Source organism: Cygnus atratus, chromosome 7 (genome assembly GCF_013377495.2).
Source record: "Cygnus atratus isolate AKBS03 ecotype Queensland, Australia chromosome 7, CAtr_DNAZoo_HiC_assembly, whole genome shotgun sequence".
NCBI classification, from domain to species: domain Eukaryota; kingdom Metazoa; phylum Chordata; class Aves; order Anseriformes; family Anatidae; genus Cygnus; species Cygnus atratus.
Window position 1 is genome coordinate 16,610,140 of NC_066368.1, and position 20,630 is coordinate 16,630,769.

Genomic DNA, 20,630 nt, shown 5'->3' on the forward strand with positions numbered 1-20,630 from the left:
TGTTTTTCCCTGTAGTATGCTATCTGTATTATAAGAATCTCAAATGTTTAAGGCATTGACTTAATGCTATTAAAATTCTTCAGTACATGCTGTGTACACTTGACTACGTGTTAAGCCTTCGCATTTGAATAATGTTCAACCCATTTTTCAGTTTTGGAAGTAATTTATGTGTGCATGGTTTTTTTTCCCCATTTGGTTTTAGTCACTTTTTTCTTCCTCAGTCTCATGGTAAGAATCAAGTGTTACTGCCCCCTAGCAGTTGCTTAGTGTCCTAGATTGCTAGAGGTGTATGCCACACTGCTAAAATATAATGTCAGCTTAATGGGTAAAAATGTTTCAGTAATAAGGTGCTTATTACATGAGTAATGGTGTTGCCTGATTTACCCTTTGCACATTTTTAGGTGGGCCCTGTTTTCCATCTCCCCTTAAATAAAACAAATGTTTATAACAGTAAAGTTCTCTGTGTATGTAGAGACCCACAGCAAGGCCACTGAGCCTTGCTGATTTCTCAAATTTTCCTTTTGAGAAAGTGAAATAGTACGGTGGTAATAAATGAAGCCTTTAAGATAATTGAGTTTTGAAGTCTTTACAAAAGGCATAGGCTTGAGTAACTGGTTGCAGCAGTATAATTTGTCCTGAATTAGAAGTATTTTTTTTTACCATTAGTTTAGATTCTTCGATAAATTAGGGACTAGAACCCAATGAGAGCTTGGAAGTGCTTAAATGTATGATAACTACATCTGTGGGGAGTTTCATGTTGAAGGTTGGATGGAAGCAAAGGCCGTAAAGCCTTGTAAGGCACGATCCAAGCACAATAGGTGGTGGCTGGCAGTCCAAGGTTTAATTTTATCCACAAGCTAGGAAGTTGCCAGCAGGATTCTGTGAACTGTCCTTTACTTGTATCTCTGCCTTTATATAGTGCGGTTAACTCAAGTGTAAAATATTTCTCCTTAATTGGAGCTATAATTGAGAGCATATAAATAAATTTAAGTTTAACTTCTGGTAATCACTAGATCTTTCTGGTACACTTTCTAGCTAATTATTTTGTTTTGCTTTTATGCATTTGATTGACTGCTTATTAGGTTTTAGTCATCTGTGGACTTCTTAAAAAGCTTTTTAGAACTCAGTTTAAACAATGTTGTTCAATGATTAGAGGAAGTCAGGGCTACTATGATACTGGTTGTGTGGCCATATGTTAATGCCAACGTTAGCTTGATATTCTCTATTTCAACTTTCCCTGCTGTTTTTGACCAAAGTACTACTTCTGCAGTAAAGGTTAGTTACTATTGTTTCTAGATCTTTTTCTCAGCATTACACCCTATCGTTGATGACCAGGCAAAGCAGAATTGGATATTAGGTCATTTGACCTTCAGGAACTTCCTTTTAGTATTTTACACTTTTGTTTGAAGGGGACAGCATGCTTTCTAGCTTAATGATTCCAGTTGGCATACGCCTGCTGTGCCATGCTGCCTTAAAAAGGATCAGGAGAAGTCATGATGGAGCTTCCAAGGCTGGTGTCCTTGCACTGGAATATCTGTGCACTGGTACCTCGCTGGACTCTTCTCCTCACTCTGAGAGCGCTTGTTTTTTTCTTAGGACACTGTAAGGACTTCTGGAGTTTGATAGACAGAACTTGGGTTGAAGATGAAGTGCTGTGAGGCCTGGGGAAATAGTGGTGCTCTGTCTAATCCTGCTGTAGTCTTCCTCTGCTAACCAACTTCTCCCAGTGTGATACATAGGTCTGTGCACATTGGTTCATTGTGCTGCCATTGTTACGAGTTGTGTTTCAGCCTTTTCACTCTTTTTGGATGTGAAATTCAATTGTGATGAGGCATTCAGGCACTTACTGCTTAGCAGGATAAGGATGCTTTACTCTGATATCAAGATAAAATTTGTTTCTTTGAGGAAAAGTGATATGCTTTATGATGTGGGAGGAATAAAAAAAATTTCTTAGAGATTTCTTGTATTTTATGAAGGATCTGTAATGGGAGGAAAATGCTTTCTAGCTCATGGTAAGTGTTAAGTCCTTCTCTGTTCTCTGCTTTTACTTGCAGGTCCTATGTGTATGCCACTGAACGTTAGGGAAAAATTCCAAGGCTTGCAGCACTGAATACTTGGAACCAGGCTATAAACAGCTGTGCTGTCCCAGTCTCACAAGCCCTCTTTCCATTAAGTGTTGTGGACCCAGGAATGTCCACTGGGCTTTTGGGGCCTTAAAGATTTTTGAGAACTTCTAACTGGTAGTATACAACTAACATATTGCTCTGAAATTACTTTTTGTATTGCTTACACAGTCACGCCTGCCTGAAAACAAAGCTGTATCATGACTAATTCAGCTCTCACAGACTGGCAAATTTGATTTCAGTAACATGAATTGGAGCCTCTTATTCAAATCAGCCTTAAATAGCAGGAAGGAGAAAGTAACCTTTAGAAGGAATATAACCCAATAAAACGGGGAGCAGTCTGCCTGTAGGTATGCCTGTTCTTCTGCAGGATCTTACTGGGGCGGTGGAGCTATAGCTTCAAGGAGAATGGCTTCCTTAGCAATGAACTCATGGGTTGGAGAAAGCTCTTTTTAGGCAGGCCCTGGATTTCTCAATTACTCATACAACATTTGGAGTGCAGGCTCGCAGGTCTTTAGCACGGCTTTCTATGTGCTCGCTCTTGACATGCGCAGTCTCCTGAAGGGAGTTTATCTTTGGAGAATAAAACGGACACAGTGAGTGAGTTATTCTCAGTCAGAATAGAATTTTTGACACTGGGCAGCTTTAGATAATGGGAAGCTGAATCTAAAAGGCATTTGTAATCTTATATTCAAAGTGAAATTACTGGCTGGCTTTTTGTATGTGGTGTGCTTTTTTTAGCCAAGGAAGTGTGGAAAAATACATTAGTAGTATTGATTTGGCTTTGTAGAAAGTCATCAAGGAAAAAAGGTTTGAGTTTCTATCAGAAACAATGCTTTGTTCTGCCTTGTCAGCCTTTTCTGTTTCAGGTTATCTGAGTAGCAACCTCATTCAGTAGCGAGAATCAAGGTCATATTTTATTCAGTACAAGAAAATGGAAAATCTGGCAAGAGCCAAGCTGCTTGTTTTGAGATGGTTTTATTTAGCTCTTTCTGCTACAGCTGCTGTCAATGGAAAGAGATAAAACTGATGACAAAAATACAAGGAATTTACTGTTCATTATTCATGGCATGCTATCGACTTAAGTCTGTAAAGGACTTTGTTATTCTTTTCATGGGTCTTCCAGTTTTTCAGATATGATTGCCTGGCAAGAAATTGGATGAAGCAATTAAGGAAATGATGCAGATTTTCGTATTAACATTAACAGAAAACTGGAATAGAACTTAATCTACAGGGCACTCATGGACAAATTCACTGGTTAAAATTGAAGCGCAACAAGATTTTCATGCTGAAATCTCTTATTTGAATACACTTCAAACTTATGTGGCTTGGTGGCATCTCGCCTCACTGGCACCTACAGCCCTAAGTAGCTCTGTTGTAAAGCACCTAGCTGAGAAACAAAAATCTAAGTTACAAATGTAGACTTAAATAGGATGTGGAGTGAGTGAGTGAAACTTTACCTATTAACGGAGCAAAGAATAAAACTGTGGAAGATGAACTATGCTACAAGTCAATTTGTATTTTTTGTTTTTACAATAAACAAGGGTTTTCTTGGTGTTTAAAAAAACAGTTAAACATAAGAACTGGAGTTCTTTAAGAACTCCTTGATCAAGTGCAATGAACCAAAATATCTGTGGTGCTTGGTAATACTGTCATGTCTTTGTAGTGGTTGCAGCTTTTTCATCTAGACTCTTACTAACATAGGGCTTGTCTGTCTTTCCTCCTGTTCTGGAAGGCTAATGCCATTTAGGCAGCCATAGGTACTTCGAGCCACCAGGAAGATAAACAGGTGGATTGTGTTACATGAGGGCATAACATAAGGATTCTGGTTTAAACAGGTGTTGCAGGGAAGGACAGAAAGAAGCCAAGTCAGACTTCACGTTTACTTTCCCATTAGGATGAATGAAACAAGTTGTAGTTTTGATGTAGGATGTCAGTCTTCAAACTGAGCAGTCTTCATGAATGCGCACTGATGCAGTTCTGATTTCAGAGCAGAAATGTCAGTGAACTTGCATCTGCACCTACTGTAGTATGCTCTGTACTTAACAACTGCATGTGTGGACAGATCAGTTACGTTAGTTTTACTGATGTTACTGTTCAATATTGAAATTTCTTTTTGTGCAGTCTTCCCTGGAATCTGCATCTTAGATTGCATTCTTTCACGTTTGCCAGTAATAAGTGCTACAAGTTACATTATACTCTTACACACTTGCAGCTTAATTTCAGTATATTTCCACTACTATAAATATAAAAATAAAAAAAGATTCAATGCTTTAAAAGAAGCTCTTGGTAATATTTTGTAGGCCCAGCTATTCCTGTAAACAAAACGTGACTATTCTGTAGGAAAACTGTTCTAGTTAACAAACAGAATGCTACCCAAAATAGTGAGGTTTTAAAAGGAAATTGTTAGACAACATTTTTTCCTTGCTTAAATTTCATCAGCTTCTAACTTGAAGCTTGAAGTATTGAAACATACTAATTGTATATCCAGGTAACTCTTCAGACAGCAGACCTTTCCTTCTCTAGTGTTGTAGTAGTGTTGATGTACTTTGTAATTTAATTTATATTATACAACGTTGTATTAAAATGAAATACTTTTTGATAAGATAAAGGAATTAATTTGGTACAATTTTTTTCAGGTTTGTTACATTTTATCATTTGTGTTGATTTTTGTCATGGAAGTGCATTGGATTTAGTTTCCTAGGTAACAGAGTACTGTACAGATTTTGCATTTTTAATTTAAAAACTTACAAAATGTTTTGTGTGGAAGGAGATACTGATAATACAATTAAAAATAGAGGTTGGACTACAGTCTCAGTGCTTTTTAAGTTATAAATGATCCAAAAGATAAATTAGTAATTCAGAATGTATTAAGCATCTACCTAGCTGTCTAATATTATGTTAATACCAGAACAAGTCTGTGGTACAAAATACCTGCATTTTTAGTGATTAAGCATGAAGCAACAGAAATCATTTCTAGGTGCACACTTTCTAAAAATGCATGTGAAAGTTTAAGCACTTAAAAGTAGCAAAAATCTTTTTTTTTCCTTCCTGTAATTTCAGAAGCTGCTGGGTTTGTTTTGCTACCGATGAGGATGATCGGACAGCAGAGTGGGTGAGACCTTGCAGGTGCAGGGGCTCCACGAAATGGGTTCATCAGACTTGTCTACAGCGCTGGGTGGATGAAAAGCAAAGAGGAAACAGTACTGCTAGAGTTGCTTGTCCTCAGTGCAATGCAGAATATTTAATAGTATTTCCAAAGCTAGGTAAGACATATATCATTTAAATTTAAACGTAATATAATTGGTTGTTTCTGCATGTTGTTCTTAATTTTTTGCCCTTTTATGCTCAGAGTCAGTTCTATTGGAAACTTCTCTAGTCCATTTTCCAGACAAGAAACATTGTATTATGCTTATGTCATATTTGATGGCTTAGTTAAATATCTCCTGCAAATTTTGGATATGTTCAACTTAAGTATATTAGTAAGTCTTACAGGTGATTGACCTATAATTAAGCATATGGTTAATGTGATTTCTTTCCCCCTTGTTGAGCAGAGTGGGGACTTCCTTCACCAATTGCCATATTAGCACATAAACACATTTCCCCTTTTTTTCTCAGCATGCAGAGAAGCAGTTATAAAAGGAAATCCATAAGAAGAAACCTTACAGGGCAGCCCGTTGCATTACCTGAAAAACATTTTTACTTTGGGAAGTATTCCTGAGTGAATGTTGCCTCTGTACTCAAGAGGCAGAATATCTGTATTTGGTTGCTGGGCACTGCTGTGGCTCTGTTTGTCAAGGTGAAAAAAAAAGTTGGAGATAGTCTTCTAGAATCTACTCACCCGAGTAGCTAAGTAGGACTCTGCCACAATATGGTGCAAATAGTTAAAATAACAGTTGTTGCTTTTTTTTATTCCAGTGGACCCCCATTTGCCCATATGCTATACAAGGTATATTGAGCAGGGCAAGAAAATAAAATGTTGCCCTGAGTAATTGATACAGTAATTTGATTTTCCTTTCCCACACACAGAAATAGACAAATAATTATTGTTGTCACACACAGTGTCCTTTACTATATTTCATGTTTAATGTGGGACTAAGATGAATGGGGCAGTTCATATTCAACAGTAATGCTGTTCCAGTCAATTTTATATTTTGCTGTTGTCTTTCCATTACCATAGCAGCTGGAAACTTCAATTTTGATCAAAAGTATAACAGCTTGTTAAACGCTGTTATAGCATGTGTCTATAGTCATTTGGAGGATTTTTAAGTAAGACTTTATAGGACTTTATTTCTGTAATGAAACAATTGAAAATGACTTGCATTGTCAGTTCTTAGGCATAGGACCTCTTTTCTGCTAGTATAAGGGTTGAAAAAATTAAGTTGCAAGGAAATTTTTGAGTACTGACACATTGCCAAGGGGAAAGAAAATACTGGTGATACACAAGAAAACATAAAACAGCATGATAACTTACTACCATGTTATTCTTATATCAGTCCCTAAGTCAGCTTTGCTAATAAGGATAAGGTAGAGAGGAATCAACCTTCATGGTAGGGAAGACATCAAGTGATGATAAATTAGCATTACCTTGGGGGAGGGTAAAGGGGAATTCTGATCTCTGAAAATGTGTCACAAAACTTGAAGCTGCGTATGTGAGATGCATGAAGCTGTTTATATGAGATGCATTCACATTTTATTTTGGTAATGGGCGAGAGAGGAAACAACTGTAGGTTGTAGAAAATGTGTACACAAACAGGCATTTTCATTTGTTCTTGTAATTTGTGGCATACTTTCTTTATTTGAGAGCTAAGATTCCTAAATACTAACATTTCTACTTCTGATAAAGCTGGCCTGAAATTCTTCTATGAGACTGTTCAGCTCTTGTATGCAGGTTTCTTGGAATCTTTTGATATATTTTCCCCTCACAATATCAGCTTTTTTCATGGTAAAGATGAAAGGGGCATAACATTTCAGATGTCTTATGTACTGTTACGCAAGTTTATAGCAGAACAGGAGAATGACTTTTGGGTTCATCAATGCTCAGTTATGAGCTCAAGTCCTTAAGCAAGTGGGACAGTTGTGCCCTTTTTGTATCTCTTTTTAGTAACCCAGAACTGTTATATCACAACTCAACTATAAGTCAGTCAAGGCCACATCAGGCAGAGTTAGGACAGTAAGATGTTTTCCTGCAGTCTTGCTAGTAGCCCCATCTCTGTGCCACAGCATTTGAAGACATTACTAGTCATACAATTCAAAACAATTTAAAAAAAAAACAAAACAACAAAAAAAACCCCTAAGGTTGCTGGAGTAGGTAAGATGTTGCAAATAATCAAGTTTCCATGGGGTATCATGGTTCAAAAGCTTACTTACATTAAGACTTCTCTAATGTACTGCTGGAAACATTTCTGAAAATAGGTGCCTGTGAAAGGCACCTAACACAGCTTTTTTTAAAGATCATATAATTGACATAAATATCAATTTAAACATTAGCTATTATCTTTATAAGTAATAGTGTAAGTCTAATGTGTTTACCAAATCAAAACAACCCCCCTCTTAGTGCGGTATCTTCATGTTATAATTCCAATTAAAATTTAATAGTGCATACTGTGTTTTTAGAGATTGGTAATAATCATGTTCTTTATAGGTATTTTTTTAATTACATAGTTTTTTAATTACATAAGAAAATATTGCTTCCTCTTAAAAAAAAAAAAAAAAAAAAAAAAAAACAACAACAAAACTGCTTAAAACCTACGTATCTTTTAGATAATTATTTCAGCTTAATAACAAGAAAACCAATCCTGGCAGAAAAAACACTGTTAAAACACGATTGTTTTTACCACACTGAAAATCACTGACATACACATTAAAGAAGAAAGTACAAAATACAAAAGTATTCTTAAATTTCTACTTCCCTAATACCATCTAAATATTATAATACCTAAAAGATTGTGTTTGTCTTTCTTTCTCGCTACTTTTTCCCTGAAGGGCTAATTAAAATATATATGTATAGGAACAATTTTTTCCAGTCTTTTCTCAAACTTCTATACCTAATTCTGTAGCTAATGACTTCCTTTCATGATTAGGATTAGTAGGTGCAATTTGTTAATATTTTTCTCTTAGACTTCTGTTGTTACTCTACCACTTTGCCAGGATGTATTAAGGCAAGCTTCAGTGCTTTGTGTTGCCCTTTAAGATTCACTCAATATGATGGTTGTTTTTTTTTGGAGTCTCATGTCTTCACCTCCTTCAAAATAATATAAGCTTTCCGAATAGCGCAACTCAGCTTTTTCAGAGACTGTGGGAAGCAGTCAAGATGTGTCAACTACTGTGTATTTAGTATTTGTAGTTATGGCCTTGTTGCTACTTCAATACATTGATATATAGCCCAGCAATCTTTTAAGTCTGGAAAATTAAACATAACTGTTAATACAATGGAACTGCTTGTTTGACATCTCTGTATTTTAAGTAAAGTGTTCCTACTTCAAAAACACTTTAATTTTGATACCTATTCAACAACAGATTGCTTGGCTTGAGAATAAATTCTCTCTGTAATTACGCTTTGTCAGCTACTTGAAAACTAATTTACATCGGTTGGTGTATTTGAAGCAGGGTGCTGGTGGGGTGTTTTCTGTCTTACAAGTCACAAGGGAAGATGCTTCCTGCCCTTAAAACTAGAGCTTTTTTACTGAAAGAACACATGTTCTACTAGAAGATGCACACAAAGGTAACTAATTTAAAGTATGTGAGTAGTAGGGTAAAGACTTGAGGCTCCAGCAGAACTGGATTAGCAAGTTAAGTAAGCACAGTTCTGCCCAAGTTAGTTACTCAGCACTGCCTACTGGACAGATACATAACTTAGCCGTATTTACAATGACTTCTGCCAAGCCTGCATATAAGCTAGATTGTGTTTAAATTGCAGGTCTCGAGTATAACATTTGCACAGTTTAAAAAAAAAAAAGTTGCAGTCCTTGTATGAAGTCTCTGGATGCTACTGCTGTATAAATAGTATGCAAAAAATAAAAGCAGAAGGGATCTAACAGGAAAAATTAATGTGTATGACCTGGAGGAGGAACTCTTTATGTAGAATCATGTCCACAGCACAGTGAAAAGTGTGCACAAGTAATCAACAGCTATGTTTACTTTCTGACAAGATATATAATATATCCTAAAGTGCTTGTTTTAAAACGTGAAATGAAAATAGTACTTTTCTGATGATGCTGAGAAGTTTGACAAATACAAAAGAAGCATGGAATGTGATCATCGTGACAATGTTTTTCACTTCCACACATACCTTTCTGAGTCTTCAACTTTTGGCTTTTGCTTTGCTGGTTCTCATGCAGTCTTAGAAAGAAAAGCTGTGAGCATGCCCCAGCTTATCTCATCAAAGTTAGTCAGGGTAATACATTGCTCTGTGCAAGTCTGGGAAGTGCAGCTGTCCATGAACAAAACAAACTCTATTTGTGCATTGTTGCCAAAGGTACTAAATAACCTAAGAAGAAATTTTTTTCCTCCAATATTTGAGAGGTCGTCTTGTTAAATACTGAATGCAATGAATGCAATACAACTCTTTTCCAGTGGAAGGAATCTTTTATATTGGCTGCCACTTCTTGCTGTGGAGCAGGATGAAGTTTAGGGACAACATTCTTATGCTGATCTTTGACAGCTTCACCTAGGGAGTACACTTTGACTGGTAGTTTTTCATTTTGAAAACTAAAATATCTAACAAAAAAGCCACTAAGAATAAAATGATTTCTACAAAAAATGATTCTGATTCAACGTGCACAAAGGGGAGCTAAGTCAATTCTAGCAGTGTAAATTAGTGCTGTAAGGAGTGTATTTATCTCTCGGAAGATGTTGCTATGAATGAAATGGTAGGTAGAAATAAATTGCAAGCTTAGCTAAGTAGCTTTTTACCTGTATGTTCTCATAAGTAACACGTGTGGGATGTCAGATTCATGTTTTGCCTAGTTTGAGCTTTCTCATCGGTGATAGATGCTGAGAGCTTTCTTCAGTATGCTTATACATACATCTTGAAATCTTACTTTTCCTCTGTCATAGGTCCCGTTGTTTACGTTTTGGATCTTGCAGATCGTCTGATCTCAAAGGCATGTCCGTTTGCTGCAGCTGGAATAATGGTGGGCTCTATATACTGGACAGCAGTTACATATGGAGCTGTGACAGTGATGCAGGTACACATCTATTCCCTATTTCTAGATCTTACAGATCTTACCAGTCTTAAAAGCAAGGCTTTTTAAATAAAAAAGTTAGTAAATTAGAACTCCTTTCTTTCGTTAGCTTAAAATACGCTTTAGCTGCTTTCATCATTTTCAATGTGGTTAGCAAATAAATTTAGGATGGGTTGTTAGAAAGCTTTTTGCTTTTTAACTGATCGTACTCTATCAAGCCAAGTACGCCTGTTCAAACTGGATTCACAGTCTACACCTAAGAAACTTCACTACTGCTGCTCGCTGCCCTGCTTGTGACAGGCTGGTGAACCTACTTCCATTGTCAAAGAAGTGCTATTAGTGCCAGACAACTAGTAATGAGTAGGCAACTCCTATTTTTTATTTTTTTAGAAAAGGCATGATCTTTTCTTTACCTGCAGGAAAAAAAAAATTTGCTGGTAACATTCAAAGGGCTGAGACATGGTGGATTTTTCAGTCCTAACTCTTTTTTTGTTATATAAAGGAAAATGTGCATGCTCTGAATGATGCTATTGATGCATACACAACAAATACAGACCACTTCAGATTAAGAGTATGTTTTGATTATTCAGATCATCTAGTTAATTGAAAAGACTGTCTTACTTCTGTTCTTGAGACCTTGCTACTTGAATATAAAAATGATGTTGACAGGTGTTGGACTACTAACTATTGTTCACAGCTATCCTAGTTCAGCTACAAGACAAGTTTTCATAGACTGTATAACTGGCAGGACCTTTGCTACCATTTTAGTTACTGTGTCTAGTCCATAACCTTTGTTTTGCCTGAAAGCATAGAAGTACTTCCGATGAAGTTTAGTTGTAGGTAGATTGTACAATAAATGCATCTGTATGCTTAGGTATTACAGTACACAATTGTAGCTTAGTTTACATATACAATCTAGTGCTTATCCATGTAAGTCATGTGGACCTACTGTTTCTTGAACTGTGTGGTACTGCCATGCAGTTCAAGTTACTACATCTCAAGACTGTGTGCTCTTTGCCTTTGTTTGTACATGACCTCGTAGCAAAAATGTATGTGATAACCAGTTGAGCTGGAGCCCAAATGAGCTGATGTGGTCTCCCTGGTACCATTGTCAAGTGCCTGCATAAAAGTTACGCAAAATGACTTTCAGTACCTCCTCCGAAGGAGGCCCCTTACAGGGCCACTGCAAGCAACTATATTAATAAAAATGTAATGTAGTGAAATGTACTAGTCCTTATCTCCTTGCTCTCTGCTACACTGGACCTTTTTCTACAGGAACTTTTATGATCTATGTAGCTTCTCTAGAACTACATAACCAAATGGAAAAATAAATACTCCTTTCTGTAATTGCTTTGCTTTTGAAATGAGATTCTGGTCTTAAGCAATGGCAAACTGTGGGTCTAGTTGAGCAATCACATGGTTACAACTTGACACCTACAGTAATTCAGACAGCTGGTTAAATCTTGGGTTTGAAGAACTAGCTTTTTTCTTCTGGTTTAATGTTTTTTTGATCATATGGACGATAGGCTGTCTAAGAATAACTTATTTTTGCTTATAATGGTGGATGTTAAACTAGGAGAAGAGAGAACTGTTACATTCCTTTCCTACTCCAAATTTGATAGGTTTAATACAATTTCTGTCCTGATGCATTGCAGACCTTTTTCTTCAGTTGAAGGGCCAGAGAAGCACAAAAGCTCTCTTTATAGGTTAAGCTTCAGATGGAGAAACAGGGTTAACGTTGTGAGTTCAGGTGTAGGCCTAGTCAGTAACAAATTGTACAGGGTTATTGAAAACAGAGAAATAGTAATCTAAAGCAAAAAGATAAGAGTGAGGCTTTTTAGCATGGATGAGGTCTATTGAGGAGAAGGATAACATTAGACATCACAGTTTGGGTGAAAGAAAGTAAAAAAGCTGGAAGAAAAATGCTGATTTTTTTTTTTTTTGAAGGAATAATCTTTTGGTGGCAACAATACTGGTTATGCCCATCTTTTAGAAGTTGTGGTAAATAATATAACTTCCTGTTCTACAAGAATAAGATGGAATGCTTTTCAAAGCAAGGTGTGGTGTTGCACACAAGTCAGTAGCTCAGCTCAACCATGCTGCTTTCTCTCTTTCCTTCCTCAAAAAAACGGGGAGATAAGAAAAAAGGCTCACGGGTTGGGATAAGGACATGGAGATCCCTCACTAATTGATATAATGGGTAAAACAGACTCAGCATAGGGAGTTTAATGTAATTGCCTGTTGCTATCAGACGAGAGCAGTGAGAAACTAAAAACACCTCGCTCCCCGTCCACATTCTTCTTCCTTCCCCTCCAAGCAGTGCAGTGGAAGGGGGGCTGCAGTCAGTCCCTAATGCTTCATGTCTGCTGCTCCTTCACAGTCACTCTCTGCCCCTGTTGCACGTGGGGTCTCTCCCACAGGATGGTGTCCCCCCCCCCCCCCCCCCAAACTGATCCTGAGTGGACTTCCCACAGGCAGCAGCTCTTCAAGAGCGTTCCTTTTTTTGTTGTTCTCAGCCCTGTTAGATTTACTTAGTTTAAAAAAAATTATCATGTACTCTTCTGTTGCGGTTGTAATTTGTAAATTTTAAGCTGCAAAGGCTAAGTTTTTTTTCTTATGTCAGGAGAATGGTTTAGGCACATCAGTAATTACTGTTCTTTAAAACTATAGCATTAACCACATTTAAAATTGTGTAAGGTACAAGTGAAACTTGCAGCTATTTCCACTACAACGGAAAATAATGTACCTCTTACTGAATTGTCTAGGGAAGCAATAACTTTTAATACTGTGATCTCTGTTGCATAAGGTATTCCTAAGCAACATTTTGATTAAAATGTCCTGAAATACTTGGCTATCAATTTGTCCTTTCATAAGCAACATCTAATCAATTTGACTGCATAATTAATGATTCTAAAAACGGTCAGTTCTATGCGTTTTGGGAAGCTTTCTATTTTTGTATTTTTAAATATTTCTGTTTTTACTCAAATACGGATGCACATGAAACCTTTCTTAAGATGGTAGGGACTTTTATTTCAGGTCTCTGCAAGATTAATGATTTGCAAGCTAGGGCTAGTAGCTTGCTCACCTGCATTATGCTTGATAAGCAATATATATATGTATGTATTCACCAGGTGGTGGGTCACAAAGAAGGTCTTGATGTCATGGAGAGAGCGGATCCTTTATTTCTTTTGATCGGACTTCCCACTATTCCAGTCATGCTAATACTGGGCAAGATGATTCGTTGGGAGGACTATGTGCTCAGACTGTGGCGCAAATACTCTAATAAACTACAAATTTTGAACAGCATATTTCCAGGTAATGTGATATAAACTTAAAAGGAAATACCAAGCTTGAGTTTGCCCCCTAGGAGATGGAGATAGGTCAGTTTTTGCCATTCTTAGTTAAAGGTGATCATACCTTCCGTCTGTTATGTTAAGTTTATTTGGATTGTGTTTGTATGGTATTTAGTGAGGAAGGAAGACCAATAGGAGCAGGAGCATGGTTTCAGTTAAGGCCTTAGTAATGAAATAAGCTACTGAAAATCTTTGGCTTCATTTCTGAAAGTAAAAATTAATACAGTCATTTAATTGAAATGGAAAATTCACTGAAAAGAAAGCTAGTTCTCAAGGTAACTGAACTGAATAACAAAGTTGGTGGGCTATAGATTTATGATGAAGAAGGGGGAGGGCAGGGCTGGTTCCTTCTATGTCCTGTGTGAGGCAGTGGCTGTACATAATCCTTTCTTTCCCTACTCATCCCTGTAGGCATTGGGTGTCCTGTTCCTCGTATTCCAGCAGAGGCCAACCCTTTGGCCGATCACGTCTCTGCTACACGTATTCTATGTGGAGCTCTAGTTTTCCCTACTATTGCCACGATAGTTGGCAAGCTGATGTTCAGCAGTGTTAACTCAAACTTACAAAGGACAATCTTGGTAAGATTCAGTATTGTTTGATTCATAATTATAATATGGGAATGTGGAGTGTTGGGGGGGGGGAAGTCAAAAGCATGAATTGAACTAGGACTTAAAGTGGCATTTGATTAAGGGTAGAGATATGTTTTCTTCTTTTAAAGCTGTCTGTCTTAGCAGTAGGCAAGCATCACATGTGTGAAAGACTTCTTCCCCTATGACTGAAACTAATCTCTCCTGGATAAGGCTGAAACCTGTATCCGGTACTGTGCTAGGCAGTTCTTAACAGTGATTAAGGGTGATAATGAAGATGAGGAACCAGTATCTTCTAAGAACAAGTTCTGGAAGGGAAGACTGGGGTTTACATTCCCAAGCTTTCCATATTAGCTTCTGTTCACTCTAAGAATATTTTTAATTTATTTTAATAAGAGGGGAAAGATAAACTCTCCATAGAACTTGAATGGAGGTAGAAAAAAAAGGAGAGGACAAAAATCTTTCTTTGTGAATAACCTCTCTGGTTTGCTTCCTTTTTAGAGGAAGCAGATACAATTTCATAAAGTGGTATCCCTGGTTGATTTGACTATCACTTCAGTCCCCTTTTTTTCCCCAATTCTAATGTGTTTTTGCACCTGTCTTCCATATGGTAGACACAGTAATACTACAACCAGTCATGCAGGCTAAAGGCTTCTTAATGTCTCTTCTCACTTTAAAGAATTGAGATGAACACAGGTTGAAACTTAATAAATCTGATTTGCAAAAAAAACATTTATTTCACCCCATGCTTGCCTTTAGCAAGTGGTGTCTTTCACAGTCTTGATTATGGAAAGGTATTGTTCTGTGCCATCTATAATATATTCAGAGAACGGAGAAAAGCAGATAACTATCTGTTTTACTTTGTTCTTTAAATAGGATAGATTTTGACTTTTAGAATACTTGTCAAACTCTCAAAGAAATAAGAGCTTTCAAAAGAATCTATAGGTCTGGTTTGTAATCCCTTATATATAACCTGAACCTCTGCAGTACTGTATTGTGGCTGAAAACTTTGTCTGTTATAATCATTTGAAATTGTCCTAATTAGCTGAACTTCAAAAGAAAATGCTATTTGGTTGGAAAATAAGCTTTCTTTAACAAGAATTTTTTGCAAAGAGCATTTGCAATGATATGATTTTGAAAACCTACAACGTTCAGTATCTCTTTTTATTTCAGGGTGGAATTGCTTTTGTTGCTATAAAAGGAGCTTTTAAGGTTTACTTCAAACAGCAGCAGTATTTGCGCCAAGCTCACCGCAAAATCTTAAATTATCCTGAGCAAGAAGGTGCATAAAGCTGTGATCTTCTGATGTCGTACAGTCTCATCTAACAGGTTTCCATGTTGTATTGGTTCCATCATTATTGCACAGTAGTGGAGAATTGTGATAAGTTGCTGCTCCTATTTTTTTTCTTTTAAGTATGATAAAGCACTGTCATGTGGCAGGGTAAATCTTTTCAGAAACCACTGAACCTAAGAATGTGACTTGCTTTCAGTATTTTTGGGTACTTGTCTTGGGCAACAGGCTTCTGAAACAGCCAGTATGCTGAATGGGGGGGAAAAATAGCATCAGCTACAAAATAAAAACATTTTAAATTGTGTAGTTAATGTAGGCCTCATCCGGATGCCTTTTCTACTGTTTTCCTACCCAGGCTATTGTCCATTTCAGCACTTCACACAATGAAGGGACTTTTTTTTGCTTAGAAAAAGAAATGTGAGTCATTACTAAGGAGAAGTAATTGTGGGACGTTGGTCAATATAGATTTCCTTGTTTTTTTTGCTGGTGTGAAACAGGGAGTGCGCAATACTCAAATGGCTGGCCAGAGACAGCAGAAGACAGGTAACCTTGCAGGACTTTTATGTCAGCTTCAGTCACCTAAGTACTAGCTGTCAAAATTAGCATGGCTTCCAGGTGACTCTTATTGCTGATCATTTTTACTGTCCTGTTGTATCCTCTGCACTGCCTAGAGTCACTTTCTCATGGCCTTTTTTTTTTTTTTTTTTACTGTTTTGTAACTGGTACTGGATAGCTTTTGTTTTTTTTGTTTTTTTTCCCCCTTCACAGTAAAATAATTACACAGGAAGTGAATTTCAGCTGCTTATTTTCTAGTTAAGTATTAGAGCAGTTGTTTAGTTCTCATGTTCCTTTTGATTATGTAAGTATCTGTACAAGTGAAAAGAATCGCAGAAATGTGAGGAAACATTGGACACTAAAGCCACATTTAGAAGGAAGCTGTCAGTTTAAACTTCCAGTTCTGGGTGTGCACATCAGTTCCTGTATATGGACTAGGCTCTTCTCTGCCCAAGCCAGCTGTAGTGGAAGGATAGCCAGGAACACAGGCTGGTGGAGGGTGACACTACACTTTGGGTCCCTAACTTGAGTATAGTACATACCAGCAGGTTAGACAGTTTAAGACAACTTGAACCCATTCTGTAGAGAACAAAGGATAAATCTTAAACATGTAATAAACTAAGTTATTTATACAGTAAGCTCTGCTATTACAGTATGTTTGAAGTAGCCTGCTGAGGGAGACATTAGCACTTCAGTTATTTGATGTATTTATAAACTTCAACAGAAATTAACTGTTTTGCGAAGTTAAATTTTGACAAACATAGTATGGTCATTTAATATTCATCCAAAACCTAACCTAGATTTAGTACCTGAAGTTTTCTTTACAACAAATTATTTGTTTTTTCTCAGTTTACTTTCTTGTTCATAATACTACATGAAATGCATGGAGGCAGGTTTAAAAAAAAAGAAAACGATTAAAAAAAACTTAGTGGAAGTATTCATAAGTAAATATTTCTTTTCACCAGAAACGAAGTAAATGCAGAGTGAACTTCATATTTGACTGCAATAATGTATCTTAAAGAAATTCAAAATATGGTACCTTTTCTATAGTATGATTTGTCTTAAATACTGAGATGTAATATTTTAGAACTGTATAAAAATGTATATAATGGCCACCTAGTATTCAAAAAAAACTACAGGTATTGAAAATTATGTATTCAATCCATATCGAATACTACAAGATTCTTGCTGTAACTGAAGAATTACTATCATCTTGTAAGGCTGCTGATTATATTTGTCTTAGTGGGCTAACTTTTATATAAAACTTTAAATGGAGTAGCAACCTCTGCAAGTTGCTGCTTTCTGTAAGATAGTCTTGAAACAATGTAATACATATTTCTTACAGAATTCCTCATTTTGAGAAAACAGCTTTTCAGTGGTCTTCACTGTATATATTTCCAGACAATTTATTACTGTTTTTTAAAGTTTCATGAAGAATTGAATGATGCAAATTACTGGTGTTGAAACTTGTTCTATGGGAAAGGTCATTGTCTTCACTGAAAATTGAAACTATTGTAAAAAATATAATTACAAAAAATACTGTATGGATTATAAAATGATTTAAACTGAGTAGCAGATGGTCATTACTTTGGTTACTATGTTGTAAATCTTGTTTTTGGTATTGCAAATTATAGTTATGTTGAATTAGGTTGAATAAATATTTTTTACACTCCCCAGTGTATTTTGTCAGTTGAACAAAAGCCTACAGCAAAACTACTGAATGGAAAATGTTGTGTGTTAATGCATTCCTAAAGACTTATATAGTAAATTTAAGTTGATAGCCCAAAGAAATATCTTGGGGGTAAAGGAAAAATTACTTTGAGTCATTAAGCTCATACTGAAGTTGACTATATATCTTTCCCCCTTCTAGTGATTAATTAACGACATAGGGGAATGCATTTCTCAAACATCTGAAGCAAACTAATCGTTGCAACATGAAGGGCCTCTGGTAATACAAAACTGGGATTGGGAGTTACTGGATATCTCTGGGTTGGCTGATGTGCTGAGTTTATTTGGGGAATACACTGATCCCTTTTCATTGAGAAAGATCATACTGGCTGCAGGAAGTATTTTTTTCACTAATGGTTAATTTATGTCCCCTTACCTTCAGAGAAGGAGTATTAAATGTTATCTAGCATTTCTCAGTGTACGTTCTTATCTTGAACTTGGTTTCTCTTTTATTACATCAACATTTATGCAAGAACTGAGCCATAATTATGGGGAATTATATCATTTCCCATAACGTTTCTCCTCTTCTCCTTTACCTCCCATCTTAAACTCTTAGATTCAGATGGGGCCCTGCTGTACTTTTCAGTATTTGGTTTGAATGATGTTTTTTTCCTTCATTCTTTACCTTGCAAAAGCTTTTTTCGCAACTGTTTCTTTGTGTTGCCTGGTTTGAAATATTAATTCCCTCAACTTCTGGAGTATTTCCGCAAAAACTAGCGGTCTCCCTTGGCTATCAGAGAGGGATCCAACAATCTTGCTATTTAAGACCTCTCTCCTGGGAAGTATGTAGAACAGTTCTGTACTTGTATGAAAAGATGTGCAGGGGTGTTGTTGACTACAGAGTTACCAACATCTGAGGATACAATTCACTGACTAGAATTTCTGTGGCATAATGTTTACAGTGGCAGCTGTGAAGTTCCCTTTTTATTTTTTATTTTTTAAATCCATGCTGTGGAACTTGGACAACTGCTTGTGGAGTAGGTGTTTGAGGGTCCAGATACCTGGAGTAGTTTAGCTTCCTTTTAGGGTTTTTAGCCGCAGATAAGTATGTCCGTTGTTTGCATGGTTGTTTTCTTGATTTAAATTTTTTTAACCGATGGAGATAACTGGGAGCAGTAGAACACAAAGGTCAAGAATCCATTTACTGTTAGACCAGTAATCTTGCTTTTGGAACCCTATATCTGATGTTCTACATCCATGTGGTTTGCTATTCTGGTTTTCTTTTTTGAAGAACTAGGATTAAATTTATTAAATTTATTTAGCGCATCATTAGGTAAGGCTGTGTTATCTGTTCTCATCAGAAATCCAGTGCTAACAATTACTGCTTCCTGTTCTTAAGTGTAAATGCTGGTTTCACTAACATGGCTGGCTTTGGAATTCCTTTCTAGTAGGCAGCTGTGGTCAAAACTTCTTTTAAAAGCATGTTGGGGAGGAATAATTGAAGAATGTATGCAATCTCATCATAGGTCAAAGCTAGGAAGTTCTGAAAGTCTTAATGGTCCTCATCAACAGCTTCTTTCCTCTGTATCCTTGCAAAGTCACTCTTCTGTTCTATACAGTGTGACACAGAATTTACTATTTAAGCCCCCAAAATTGTTGTGTTCATTTTCTCTTGTGCAGTTTGAGAAACGGCAATTAAATTGGAGATGGTTCTGTTTTGGCACGAGTGTTATCTGTAATCTTCATTTTCTTCCTGTTTTTCTCAGAACATAGGTCTGTGTGGGGCTATTTGTTTGTGGTAGCAGTTGTGACAGTTAACTAAACTCATTAGAAAGCTTAAAAGAAGAGCTGTTTATGGAAACTAGCCTTTGTACTGAGTTTTCACAAATTTTTAATTTCAGCCTGTGAATTAATAAATCTTACTGAAAGCTTTCTTGCCTGTAGTGAAGGATATGTAAACAGCAGTATATTAGAAAATGGTTGTGGCTGGGGCTGAAGCAACAACATAATCCATCCCCCTACCTTAGGACAGGATCAACTCTATTTACAGTATTGTCAACAGAACTTAATGCAGGCAGTGTTTAAGGTGACCTAAAAACACTAAGGCAATGCAGTGTTAATTATCTGCTTTAATCTAAATGGTTTAATTTCTTTTAACATTGGAGAAATTCAGCTGTTAACACCTTGCTTGCTTCTATGTCAGTTTCCCTGAACTGACACCTCTTGACTCTTCAAGTAATGTGACTTATTGGCAGCTTACTTGTTTCCACCTCTTTCCAGGGTGGTGATGGTGAATAATTCAAATGCTTCAAAAAACTGTACATGCTCTTTGAAATTCTTTGAAATTTAACTTGATGACATACATACTCTTCTTGTATGCACAGAGACTACACCACTGCATCTGGCAGTACATCATCCTCATCATCGCAGAGTCTCTCAGTATCTGAACTGCCATATTGTAGCCTTGTTGATTGCAAAAGGCATGTTTTCTCCTCCTAGTCTCTCTCACTTAGTGTGATTTCAGGAAAGATTCTCACTCGAACCTATTTCAGAAAATCTTGGCAAAATCTTGGCAAAATCTGGAAAATCAGAAACTAGCATTCCTTATCAAGTAGGTTCAGTTCTTGTAGATGTTGAGACCAAGACTTTTCTTCACTGCTGTTTAGCAGGTTGCTATATTTGAATAAGCTGTAAAACTAGAAATATCTGTGTCAAAGGTTGCCCTGGATTTCAACTATTCAAGTTCCTTCTGCTTTATTAATTCATAGAAGTTTAAGGTGGGCTTTATTTTTAGGGCTTATTCAAGAGCTCAAGTAATATAGCTAGCTTTCCAGAAAGGCAACAGTCAAAAGATGTGTGCAAAGAAA

The 20,630-nt window shown here is 36.6% G+C and overlaps 1 protein-coding gene across 1 annotated transcript in view; it reads left to right on the plus strand.

Moving 5' to 3' along the window:
• MARCHF5 (membrane associated ring-CH-type finger 5) overlaps positions 1 to 17,769 on the plus strand; it is a 29,098-nt gene extending 11,329 nt beyond the window's left edge. The window contains exons 2-6 of the mRNA XM_035541613.1: positions 5,187 to 5,389; positions 10,182 to 10,312; positions 13,441 to 13,624; positions 14,074 to 14,240; positions 15,423 to 17,769. Of these exons, the coding sequence (XP_035397506.1) occupies positions 5,187 to 5,389; positions 10,182 to 10,312; positions 13,441 to 13,624; positions 14,074 to 14,240; positions 15,423 to 15,539 (802 nt within the window). The 3' untranslated portion in view covers positions 15,540 to 17,769. The remainder of the gene's footprint in view (positions 1 to 5,186; positions 5,390 to 10,181; positions 10,313 to 13,440; positions 13,625 to 14,073; positions 14,241 to 15,422) is intronic.
• The last annotated feature ends 2,861 nt before the right edge of the window (positions 17,770 to 20,630 follow it).